We start from the raw sequence: 14445 nt of genomic DNA on the forward strand, positions 1-14445 counted from the left end.
GGGACTAAATAGTTGAATGAAACTGAATAAGCAGTTGCTCCACTCTATAGGTACTGCGTCGTCGTCGTATGCTGTTCATTTTTTCACTCGTTTTGGCGCCAAGAGAGGGTCACATAGTCGTGGTCAAGTTAAGAACTTATAATTTAATTTTGATAACAATAGATACAAGTAAAAAGTAGGTATTATATTAATGTACGTAAGTACTGTACTTAAAAATATTTATTCTTTACTGTATGTACATTTGAAAAACTTAACACTTAAGGACTTGTACATATACACGTACATACTGCCATTTTCTCTTAAAGACATCCAGAGAAGCACTATTTATCAAATACGCGGGGTGCACCGACCTTTGACCTTATAACACCTGATTCGCGCGTAACGAATTACATTGCTACTTTTTGGTATTTTATAGTGGATATGTCACTATAAAATATTATTATTTCTTTAGATTATGACATAATAACATAGTTTACATGATTTTAAGGGAAACATACGATAAAAAAAAATCCCGTAAAATGTAAAAGATAAAAAATGGTTATTGTTGGTTATCCTTAAGAGATAGACATATACCATCACGGACTTTTTTGTTGACCTTATTTTGATACATCTCAAAGCACTAGACAACACGCATTTTCATTAAACAGTATTGTATTTTTTTATTTCTTTAACTTTAATGCACAAAAAAATTTGTACATGTGGCGGACTTAATATTTTGCCGCGTTATTTACCAGGCAACCATGAGTGGTGCAGCGAAAGATTATTGGCGGTGCACTAATATAAATAAGAAATGTCAAAAAAAGATTTATAAAGATAATAAAGATAAGCAAAATATACATTTCTATAAAAAAATAACAATATACATACATAAATATATATCTAAATATAAGCCATAAATGTATAAATATTATATATAATTATAAGTACAGTCTCAAATTGAAAGTAAGAAAATCAGAAAATATAGAGAGAACTATATGGATATAACAGAAAGATGTGAAAAAAGGAGAAGGACAGTAAAAAAGTTACAAATTTAAATAATGTTCCCGCAATTTCTGTTTAAATGAATTTATTACATTATTATATATATTAGGCATACGACTAGCCTTATGACTGTTACTTTTTTCACATCTATACATGTAAATAAAATTGGAGTGTCTGTTTGTAATATTGAAATAACCGTTTTTTACTACTTGCATATGAATATAAATACGGTACATACACCAAAATAACATATTTTACAAGTTTTGTCTGTCTGTCTGTCTGTTTGTTCCGGCTAATCTCTGAAATAGCTGGACCGATTTTGACGGGACTTTTTTTGGCAAGTAGCTGATGTAATAAGGAGTAACTTACGCTACTGTTATTTTAGAAAAATAAAATAAAATTTCACGCGGACGAAGTCGCTGGGGCCAGCTAGTCTATAGATATACCGAGATTTAATGTTTAAGTTGCTATTATGTTGTTGACAAAATTTTACTGTAATGTTACTATTACGTTATCCTACACAATTTGTATTATTTTGGATGAATAAATAAATAAATAAATAATAATCTATACATCTATACATTTAATAAAAATTGGAGTGTCTGTTTGTAATATAGAAAAAACCGTTTTTTACTACATGCATATGAATATATATAAGGTACATATACCAAAATAACAATTTTTATAATTTTTGTCTGTCTGTCTGTCGGTCTGTTTGTTCCGGCTAATCTCTGAAATGGCTGGACCGATTTTGACGGTACTTTTTTTGGCAGGTAGCTGATTTATAAGGAGTAACTTAGGCTACTTTTATTTTAGAAAAATAAAGTTAATTCCACGCGGACGAAGTCGCGGGGACAGCTTGTTTTTAATAAAAACTGTTTATTTGATAAAAAAACATCTTTTTTGTGGTACTTGAGAATGTTGAAGCCTGTTGTTTGTAATATTGAAATAACCGTTTTTTACTACTTGCATATGAATATAAATACGGTACATACACCAAAATAAAATTTTTTACAATTTTTGTCTGTCTGTCTGTTTGTTCCGCCAAATCTCTGAAATGGCTGGACCGATTTTGACGGGACTTTTTTGGCAGGTAGCTGATGTAATAAGGAGTAACTTAGGCTACTTTTATTTTAGAAAAATAAAGTTAAAAACCACGTGGACGAAGTCGCGGGAACAGCTAGTGTATAATATATTAGAGATACCTACGTGTTTTTTTATTGATGACTAGCTGTACACGGGATTTCGTCCGTGTTGAATTTAACTTTATTTTTCTAAAATATAAGAAGTTAAATTCCACGCGGACGAAGTCGCGTGTACAGCTAGTTGTCGGTAGTCTAGCGATTTAGCTAGCACACTGCTTTGATTCCTGCTTGGTGGTCGAGGGTTCGATTCCTCGCACGCTGCAAACATTTGTATTCATGAGTATGATTGTTTGTAACGGTCTGGGTGTTTTCTATGTATAGATAATATATATGTATTTACGAAAAAAAATCTTTGTATTTATATCAGTACCCATAACATAATCTTCAGCTAGCTTAACTTGGGTCTAGATGAAGCTGTGTGAATTGTCCTGAGATTACTATTATTATTAATTGGTACACAGGTAAACTACTAACTAGGCCATATTGGTGTTGTTTGTTATGGTGAAAAAACTAGTAGGTATATATATATAAGTTACACGTACAATTTCAAAGACTTATTTCTTGAAAACTACTGGCTATTCTGAAATAAAACTTTAGTGTTTGTATATGTAATGTTTGCATATAAAATATGATTAAAGGTTACCAGTGTATTTACACTTTTACTGAACAAACAGAGTTGTTTAATACTGAAAATATTGTGTGGAAGGCATCAATTACTTTCAGTGCATGTATAGCTTTTCTCTTTTCCTAATTATTATTATTATTAAGTTTAAAGTGGTTGAATTTTACGTAAGGGGTTTTTATACATTATTTCTAATGTACCATTTATTTTAAGTTTTTTAAACTCTATTCATCGAGACCTATCTAATGAGTCCAAACACGATATTTCTGCTGTAAGTTTTCGAAGAGTATGTTCATCATCTGATAATACTGGTGCCAGCATGAAGTCAAGGTTAACAGATAACTAATTACTTTTATTTCGTCAAAATCTTTAGATTACGTATAATAAATTCATACGGTCTTATTACAAAAAATCTGTTAAAACTCGGACGAAACGTGGTCTAAATGGTCGTGGTTTAAACCATTCCTAAAGTTAATACTTGGAATAAACCTAACATTATTACGAATCCAGATCTAACAGAGGACTACTTAGTACTACAGTTAAATCGTTCATTATATATTCCATACAGAAATCAGTCACTCATGTCTGTCACCGTACAATTACGTTCCATTTTACCAGAAAACTGAAAAGATCAAAAATAATATTAGTTCAAAGAAAAATGTATAAACTAAAAATAAATTTATTTCTATTTATCTATGTCTTCATTATAACTATTTCATTAATATATAATATTATTAATGTACTATTAGGCTGAAAATCAGTTTTAAATTACAAGTAGGAGTCCTATACGGAGAAAAGGAACGGCGAGATATTTTTATTGGATCGTTCGAATGGTGACTATTTCAAAGTCAAATGAGTGAAAAAATAACAAATAACGTCTTTTATATATTTTTATTGTCGTAAAATTAGCTTTAAATATTTTTAGTTAATATATTTTTAATTTAGTTAAAATATTTTTCCAAAAACTACAACTAACAATAGAATTTTTAAAATAGAGTTTGTATTTTTGCATTTAGACCACTGTTAAACTAGGGGCATCGCAGGTCTAACTTTAGACCATAGACGAATCACGATTTAGAGATAAACTTCATTTTGTAATAAGGAATACATTGGTGAATGGTTTATTACTAGTGCTAAACCAGGTTTATCTTTTTGTAATAAGGCCGATAATATCGCTACCTATTCAAATCAAAACAAGTATTAGGTACTTCATGTACTAGTATATAAATTCATCAACACACAAGTAAATGATTTTTAAATATATTCAGAGCCAAAAAATCTTTGTGCATTTAAAAAAAATGCCGATACGGATTCACTATTGCAGGAAATTGTTGAAAAAATATATATCGAGTATAAGTATCTACTACTATCGACGAATACATTTGGCAACAACGCATGGTCTCGGCCGGAACGGCAACATCGCATATTAGAATACAAAGATAGTGATAGAAAGAGAGAGACAGTGGATCAGCAATATCTACGGATCGTGGCTGGATCAACTAAGTGTGCAAGTGTATATAAATATATATATATATATACATTTGTCTTTAATTCAAAGGAAATATAAATAATGAACGCATCACATTTAAAACAGTATAAATAGTTAATAATTTAATAATAAGTTAATAGTTTAATAAGTACGTACGTAATATTATCACATGGTAACAGCACGTATTATGGCAAAAATAAACATCGGCTGATTTGAAAAGATTTATTATAGTAATAATAGTAATCTCAGGACAATTCACACAGCTTCATCTAGACCCAAGTTAAGCTAGCTGAAGATTATGTTATGGGTACTGATATAAATACAAAGATTTTTTTTCGTAAATACATATATATTATCTATACATAGAAAACACCCAGACCGTTACAAACAATCATACTCATGAATACAAATGTTTGCAGCGTGCGAGGAATCGAACCCTCGACCACCAAGCAGGAATCAAAGCAGTGTGCTAGCTAAATCGCTAGACTACCGACAACTAGCTGTACACGCGACTTCGTCCGCGTGGAATTTAACTTCTTATATTTTAGAAAAATAAAGTTAAATTCAACACGGACGAAATCCCGTGTACAGCTAGTCATCAATAAAAAAACACGTAGGTATCTCTAATATATTATACACTAGCTGTTCCCGCGACTTCGTCCACGTGGTTTTTAACTTTATTTTTCTAAAATAAAAGTAGCCTAAGTTACTCCTTATTACATCAGCTACCTGCCAAAAAAGTCCCGTCAAAATCGGTCCAGCCATTTCAGAGATTAGCCGGAACAAACAGACAGACAGACAAAAATTGTAAAATATGTTATTTTGGTGTATGTACCGTATTTATATTCATATGCAAGTAGTAAAAAACGGTTATTTCAATATTACAAACAACAGGCTTCAACATTCTCAAGTACCACAAAAAAGATGTTTTTATTAAAAACAAGGTGTTCCCGCGACTTCGTCCGCGTGGAATTTAACTTTATTTTTCTAAAATAAAAGTAACCTAAGTTACTCCTTATAAATCAGCTACCTGCCAAAAAAAAGTACCGTCAAAATCGGTCCAGCCATTTCAGAGATTAGCCGGAACAAACAGACAGACAGACAGACAGACTAAAATTATAAAAATAGTTATTTTGGTATATGTACCTTATATATATTCATATGCATGTAGTAAAAAACGGTTTTTTCAATATTACAAACAGACACTCCAATTTTTATTAAATGTATAGATGTATAGATTATTATTTATTTATTTATTTATTTATTCATCCAAAATAATACAAATTGTGTAGGATAACGTAATAGTAACATTACAGTAAAATTTTGTCAATAACATAATAGCAACTTAAACATTAAATCTCGGTATATCTATAGACTAGCTGGCCCCAGCGACTTCGTCCGCGTGAAATTTTATTTTATTTTTCTAAAATAACAGTAGCGTAAGTTACTCCTTATTACATCAGCTACTTGCCAAAAAAAGTCCCGTCAAAATCGGTCCAGCTATTTCAGAGATTAGCCGGAACAAACAGACAGACAGACAGACTGTACTATGCTATACTATGTATTGATTGATATACCTAAAATAAATATAATATCTGAGGTTTGAACAAAAACTCAAAGGGTAATTTATTTTGAAAAAGTATTTTGAAAATACCTATTTTGCTTTTAGTGTTATAGTACTTTAACTGTTATGTTTTAAGTAACAATGTTTAATTATAATTAATACTACTGCACCAACACTCCGATCGTGCAAAAAAATTTGCTGTTTCATTATTTTTTAGTTCAATTAGTGGTCTACCTAAGTTCTGGGCTAAGGAGGGGGGAGAGTCATGACGCCCCCATGACTCCCATGACCTCCATGATGCTCCCCCCTGGATCCGCCGTTGCGTCTTCTCTTTATTCGCTCAGTAACGTTGTTACAAAAGAAAAGATTCCCATCCAAAAAATAACAAGTATTGAGGTTTGATCTGGAGTCACGTTACTCCAGACTGATTTCTATAAATATTTAGATTAGGTAGACTATTATTTTTGAAATACTAGCTAGACATTATTAAGTTACTGTAGCCATAATGTAGTAGCCCAAACGTGCCAATGAGGAAGCCCTTGGCAAATGCTGCACCCTGATTGGCCCGTTTGAATTGGATCAAGAACTGCTCGTATGCCAAAAAGGTGGATTTGTATAAAATCGTGTATAAATCGCTTAATTATTATTATTACTCGTCGTGACAGTTGTGGCTCAAAACGGATCAACATTTATATATGGTCATCTGGCATTAGATCAACAAAAGGCCTCCGGATCAACAAGTGAAAAAGGATCAACAAAAAACTACCTATACGGCACGTCTGAGCCACAAAGTGCCCAAGGGGATATTTATATATATATATATATATATATATATATATATATATATGTATATTGTAATCATTTTAATGTGTATAATTTTATTATTAATATAAAATTGTTCCTATAATTTCTAGGCTTAAATGGAAAATTACTCTACATAATTACATCTGGGGATGATGGTCACGACTTTATGATAACAAACAATGGCACTATTTATACTGTAAAATCATTGGACAGGGAAATAATTCCTATATATAATTTAATTGTAACGGCTAAGGATTCGGCGAAACCTCCAGAGCCGCAACTTTCTTCTACTGTTCAGGTGAATAATTTTGTTAATTCTGTTTTGTTTATTTTAAAACAATATTAATTTCCTTTATATTTCCAAAAAAAAACATGTTTTAATTATGCAGTGGTTTCTTTTAGTAATTTGAAATATATATTTTATATTTATTTTAACAAGTAGGTAAATGTTGTATGTTAAGTATCTGCTAATTCACTAAATTAATAAAAAAAACATCATCTTAAGTTAAGTATATCATAAATCATTGCTGTATGTCCATTGTTGAACTCTCAGGATTTTCTATTTTATATTAACATAAAGATTGCATATATTGATTAGTTTTCCAAGATTATTTTCTTTAATTAAGAGATTAAGACCTGGATCTAGAAATTAATTATAAGAATTACTATAGAATAAATAAATAATTATGCGAGAATATGTATTTATTATTAACGATTTTATTACAGGTAACCATTCAATTAAAAGATGTGAATGACATGGCTCCTGAATTTTTATCACCTAATGTAACAACAGTGTCGGAAAATATACCACTAAATACAGTCGTGATGACTATAAAAGCTATTGACAAAGATGAGGGAAGAAATGGATATGTAGAATATTTTATAAATCCGGATTCTGATATTAATGGTTATTTTTCATTGGGGAATGTTGATGGAATATTACGGGCAACTGGTAGACTTGATAGAGAATTAAAGTCTAGTTACATTATCACAGTAACTGCTAAAGACAGAGGCGATCCTCCAAATGTTACTAAAACTAAATTACAAATTAATATCCTTGATGAAAATGACAATAGTCCTGTGTTTGACCCAAAACAATACAGTGCGTCTGTTCCAGAAAATGCTAGTATTGGTGCTAATGTGCTACAAGTAAGGTTCAATTAATTGTTAATAATTTGTGATATTATATATTTAATTAAACTATTATTATTTTTACAAATGGAAATCTATTTTCCTATATTTTGTATTTAATTTATATTACTGTGAGAGAAAACGCCTAAGGAACTTTGGTAAAAAAACTTTGCTAAATATTGTCAGCAACTACAATACGGCATTATTTGACATGTCCAAGTGGACATCTCAAATAATGCCTCTACCGATAAAATCTATAAATATTCATACGTAATGACTGTACATATATCATGTAAATCTGGAAAGTTCCTACTATCATGTTCCTACTATAAAGGCGAAAAAATTGAGGAATATAGTATTTTCATTTATTGTTCTACTTACATAAGTGATATAATTCCAAATGTTCTAGGTTTCTGCTACGGATATTGATGAAGATGCTAATGGCAGAGTGAGATATTCAATAGCGTCTGGTGATGAAAATAGAGATTTTAGTATAAGTGAAGATACGGGAATAGTAAGAGTGGCTAAAAACTTGAATTTTGAAAGAAAATCTCGTTATGTACTGACAATTAGAGCCGAAGATTGCGCTAAAGACGATGTTAAATATGATACAGCTGAGATATCTATTTCTATACAAGATATAAATGATAACCCGCCTACTTTCTTAGATTCTCCATACTTAGCATACGTAATGGAGAATGTAATACCACCTAATGGTGGTTATATAATAACTATACATGCATATGATGCAGATTCACCGCCATTTAACAATCAAGTACGTTATTTTATTAAAGAAGGTGATGCAGATCTATTCAAAATAAATGCTTCCTCTGGCCAAATTTCTTTATTGAGAACGTTAGACAGAGAATCACAAGACGAATATACATTAGCTTTGGTTGCAATGGATACAGGTAAGTTAATATATTATAATACAAATATAAAAGTATAACATACATGTTATTAAAAAGATAAGTTCTAGCGTAGTCTAAAATAACTGCTCAATTTGTTTATAAACAGAGCTATGGGCATCATACTAGCATTTTTTACTACTGATGATGACAGAATTATTAACAAGTTATAAATTTAAAAAATTTGGTCGTAACGACCCGTCGCAAAAAAATACTCAAAAATATAATTATAAAAACATTGAAATCCCCGACAATATTTTATTACATACTCTTTTTGCGCCAAGGATTAAAAAAATATATCGCGTTTAATTTTATTTTACTTATTACAGGTTCACCACCTCTTACTGGATCTGGCACTGTAAAAATCATTGTACAAGATGTCAATGACAACAGCCCGGATTTTGAAAGACAAAGCTACAAAGCTACAGTAAAAGAAAACTTATCTCCAGGAACAGTTATTCTTTATCCTAAAGCTACAGACAAAGACCTCGGCAATAACGCAAGGATTAGATATAGTCTTTTTGGAGATAAATCAGAAAGATTTTCAATTGACTCTGCGTCAGGCGTTATTTCGACAAACGCAACTTTGGATAGGGAGGAATGGAATATCTATTATCTAATAATTATGGCACAAGATTCATCTACCACTGATCCGCGCACTGCCACTGCCAACCTTACAATAATTGTTGAAGATGAAAACGATAATACTCCTACCTTTGCTCACTCTGTATATGAAACACATATTTCAGAACGGACTATGAAAGATGATTTTGTTTTTGGAGTCAAGGCCAAAGATAATGATATTGGATTAAATAAAAAAATCGTTTACAGTCTAAGAGGAGAACATGAAAAAATATTTAATATAAATAGCGAAACTGGTGTTATAAAAGCTAAAGACAATATTATCAAATATGTAAGTAGGAGTAGATCTACGTTTAATTTGGTAATAATAGCTACTGACAATGGTGATAATCCACGACAAAGTACGGCAGAATTGATACTTATAGCTAAATCAGTGAAAAATTTTCCCAAGTTCACTGTCACAAATAAACTAACATTTACTTTCTCTGAAGATACTTCAGAAGGTGTATTAGTGACCAGACTTTCTGCTACTTCCCCTAAAAAAGGGCCATCAGGATTATTACAATATGCGATTGCTGGTGGTAATGTAGGTGATGCTTTAAGGATTGAACCTATCAGCGGTGAAGTATTCATTACCGGAAAGGGATTGGATTATGAAACAATGCCTTTATATGAAGTATGGTTTGAAGTTCGTGATTCTGATAATCCACCTTTAAAATCTTTTATAGAAATAGAAATAAAAGTAACAGATGCAAATGATAACCCTCCAGTAATTGAAAATAATTTGTATAATGCTACAGTACCAGAAGAGGAATCTCCTCCTCAGCTGGTTATTAAAATCGATGCTCATGATGATGACTCAAATGAAAATGGTAGAATATCTTTTAAGCTGGTCAATGATTATGAGGAAACATTTAAAATTGATTCTGAAACAGGAGAAATATATACTAACATACCATTAGACAGAGAATCAATACCATATTATGAGATTTTGGTTGAAGCAGTAGATCATGGCGTACCTCAGTTAGTAGGAACTTCAACAGTTATTGTAACAGTTCAGGACAAAAATGATAATCCACCAAGATTCACAAGACTGTTTAGTGTTAATGTAACAGAAAACGCTGAAATAGGATCTTTTGTTATAAAAGTTACAAGTTCAGATTTAGACATAGGTTCAAATGCAAATGCTACTTATAGTTTTGTAGAAAACCCAGGAAACAAATTTATTATAGACTCCGTAAGTGGTAATGTCACTGTCGCCCGCCCATTAGATAGAGAATTGCAAGATGAGTATATTTTGAAGGTCGCCGCTATTGATGGAGCTTGGCGTTCTGAAACACCGTTGACAATAACAATTCAAGATCAAAATGACAACGCTCCAGAATTTGAATATTCTTTTTACAGTTTTAATTTTCCTGAATTACAAAAGAAAAACAGTTTTGTGGGGCAAGTCATTGCTACTGATCGAGATAAACAAGGCCCTAACTCTATAATTTCATACTCTTTGCAACAACCATCAGATTTGTTTGCTATTGATCCCGCTACTGGAGAAATTATGAGTAAATTTATGATGAATTACAAACGGACATCTATTAACCAATCACCAGAAAATACGTATTCGCTAATTATAGTAGCTACAGATAATGGAAAGCCTCCAATGTCATCTGAATGTTTGGTTACAGTAAATGTGGTAGATGCCAATAACAACGCTCCTAAATTTAATCAACATGAAACGTTTGTTCCCGTTCCAAAAGACGCTACATTGGGCGAAAAAGTTATCAAATTAACTGCACGAGACGATAAGGATTTTGGTATAAATGCCGAAATAGAGTATCATGTAGTTAGTGGAAATGGTACGGCATATCTTGCCGTGGATAAATCAGATGGCTGGATAATTGTAAATAAACAATTTCATTATTTAGGACAATACTACAAACTTAAAGTAAAAGCTATTGATCGAGGAGTACCTCCACAATCAGATGTTACAACTTTAACCTTCGTTGTAACAGGCGAAAACATATATAGTCCCAAATTTACTGCTTTAAGTTATCAAGTTATTGTACCTGAAAATGAACCTGTAGGCTCTTCAATACTGACAATAAAAGCAAGCGATGAAGATGATGGACCCAATGGTATAATTAGATATGCAATATCATCGGGCAATGCTGGAAAGGAATTTCAGATTCATCCTATTACTGGAACTATTAGTATACTCCGTCCATTAGATTACGATACAATACAAGAGTATCGACTGAATATAACTGCTGAAGATTTAGGCTTCAAATCAAAAGAAACCACCGCTACTCTTACAATTATTTTAACTGATATAAATGATAATGCTCCACAATTTAATCAAACATATTATGAAGCATATTTACCAGAAAACTCGCCGGTTAATAGTTTTGTATTTAAAGTTACAGCTACAGATATTGATTCGCCAAAAAATGCAATTATCAGGTATTTTATCAAAAATTCTACGATTTCTCTGTTTCGGATAAACTCAAATACAGGAGAAATTTTTTCTAAAGATATGTTTGATTATGAAGAAAAGACATCATATAGTTTAGAAGTATTGGCAGAAAATCCAGACTCTACTATGCGAAGTACAACTGAAATAGTTGTACATATAACAGGTGTTAATGAATATTATCCAAAATTTATCCAACCTGTTTTTCATTTTGATGTATCAGAGTCGGCTGAAGTAGGCACAAATGTGGGCGTTATCAAAGCTACAGATCAAGACAGTGGCGAGGATGGTATTATTTATTATTTATTTGTTGGTTCTAGTAATGATAAAGGTTTCAGTATTAATTCTCAGACAGGAGTAATAAGAGTTGCAAGATATTTGGATAGAGAAACTCAAAATAGAGTGGTTTTGACTGTATTAGCTAAAAATTTTGGTGGAATTCATGGAAATGATACCGACGAAGCTCAAGTAATAATATCAATTCAAGATGGAAATGATCCACCTGAATTCTTAATTAATATTTATGAAGCAAATATTTCCGAGGGAGCTGAAATAGGCCAAAGAGTAATTCAAGTTAAAGCTGTTGATAAAGATGTTCGCCCACAAAATAACCAGTTTAGTTTTTCAATAATTGGAGGCAACATTAATCAAGATTTTAAAATAGATCCCCAATCTGGAGAAATAGAAGTTGCACGCCAGCTAGATAGAGAAACAGTATCTACATATTCTTTAATAGTCGGTGCTATTGACACTGGATTTCCACCACAAACTGGTACAGCTACAGTAAAAATAACAATAACAGACATAAATGATAATGGCCCCGTATTTGATGTAGCTAATTTTGAAGGTATGGTGTACGAAAATGAACCTCCTAATACTAGTATTACAACATTATCAGCAAAAGATCCAGATCTACCTCCAAATGGAGCACCATTTACATATTCGATTGTTGGAGGCAAACAGAAATCTTACGTTAAGGTTGATAAACATACTGGAGTTATTTTAACTACAACAAAAATAGACCGAGAATTGACTCCAAATCTAGAAATAATACTCCAAATTGCAGACAGCGGCACTCCAGTTATGAAATCAAATTTTACTATTTTCGTCAAAATTTTAGATCGAAATGATAATCCTCCAACACCTAGATCAGTACATATTCTCGTTTATGCATTTAATAATAAAGTACCGAAGGGAAAAATTGCTGATGTAAAACCTAACGATCCAGATATTATCGGAGATTATAAATGCAAAATAATAAAGGAATCTACCACTGATACTACTCTTAATCTATTGAATATTAAAAAAGGATGTGATCTTCATACCACTGCCATTAGGCCCGGACAAGGACATTCATTTTCCGTACTAGGTAATGATGGAAAACATAGAGACGTCATATCTTCAGTTAGTGTCGAATATTTTACTTTTGATAATTCTACAGTTAGCCAATCTGTGACTATGAAAATTATGAATATGACTTCATCAGATTTTCTTTCTAATTATTATCGTAGCTTACTTGAAATTTTAAAAATAGGACTACGAAGTAAAGAAAGTATTTATTTATATAGTATAAATGAAGTAATGGGAAATTTGGATTTGACTATAGCAACTAGAGGAAATCATTCAATAGTTAAAAGAGAAAATACGGAACACTATTTGAAATCCAAACAAGGAGAGCTTTCAAAATTATTAAAAAGTCAAGTAATTGTACCTTATTTTCCTTGCGCTTCTCATCAGTGTCAGAATGGTGGAATTTGTACAGATGCTATTAAAGTACAAGAAGACACTAAAATAATTGAAAGTTCTACACTCATACTTTCTTCGCCACTAATCAATCACGAATATAACTGTTATTGTACTGATGGATTTATTGGCGATAACTGTGAAAAAAGACAAGATCCATGTTCTCCAAATCCTTGTCGTTTTGGTGGACAATGTCGAAAACAAGGTCATGACTTTATATGTAATTGCCCAACGCGGCGTGAAGGAAAAACATGTGAGTTAGAAAGAGATGATGTTTGTAATAATAATCCATGTAAAAATGGTGGATCTTGTAAAGAAAGTGCCGATAGAAATTCATTCTTTTGTCTATGTCGTCCTGGTTATCGTGGAAATCAGTGTGAAGCCTTGGTGGATTCATGTAGACCTAATCCATGTTTCCACGGAGGTATATGTATAAGTCTAAAGCCTGGTTACAAATGTAGTTGTACAAATGGCCGATATGGCACACATTGCGAAAGTGCAACGTTTGGGTTTAATGAGTTATCCTTTATGCAATTCCCAGCACTGGATGCTTCAACGAATGATATCACAATTATATTTGCTACGACAAAACCAGATGCATTACTGCTTTATAATTATGGTATACAAACAGGTGGAAGATCAGACTTTATAGCCATTGAGTTATTAGGAGGAAAGCCGGTATTTTCTTTTGGAGGATCAAGAACATCAATAACTTCTGTCGCCATAAACAACTTCAATAGAAACCTAGCAGATGGTGAATGGTATAAGTTAACTGCCACAAGAAATGGTCGAGTTATTTCACTAAGTATTGCATCGTGTATAGATCATGGTGATGTTTGTACTGAATGCGAACCTGGAGATGACTCTTGCTATGATGACGATACTGGACAAGCAGGGTATGTATATTGAAGTGATATGATCATAATTTTTTAAACAATATTCTAACTAACTATTCTAACTAACTAACTTTATATTTTTAATCTGGTTGTTGAATAAGGAATTCTACAAG

The 14445-nt window shown here is 31.8% G+C and overlaps 1 protein-coding gene across 1 annotated transcript in view; it reads left to right on the forward strand.

Moving 5' to 3' along the window:
- LOC131841963 (cadherin-related tumor suppressor) overlaps positions 1 to 14445 on the forward strand; it is a 136572-nt gene that overhangs the window by 114674 nt on the left and 7453 nt on the right. The window contains exons 6-9 of the mRNA XM_059190379.1: positions 6716 to 6903; positions 7332 to 7754; positions 8146 to 8647; positions 8974 to 14332. Of these exons, the coding sequence (XP_059046362.1) occupies positions 6716 to 6903; positions 7332 to 7754; positions 8146 to 8647; positions 8974 to 14332 (6472 nt within the window). The remainder of the gene's footprint in view (positions 1 to 6715; positions 6904 to 7331; positions 7755 to 8145; positions 8648 to 8973; positions 14333 to 14445) is intronic.

This window comes from Achroia grisella, unplaced genomic scaffold (assembly GCF_030625045.1).
Source record: "Achroia grisella isolate CSIRO2021 unplaced genomic scaffold, CSIRO_AGI_Agris_v1 utg204, whole genome shotgun sequence".
Lineage (NCBI taxonomy): Eukaryota > Metazoa > Arthropoda > Insecta > Lepidoptera > Pyralidae > Achroia > Achroia grisella.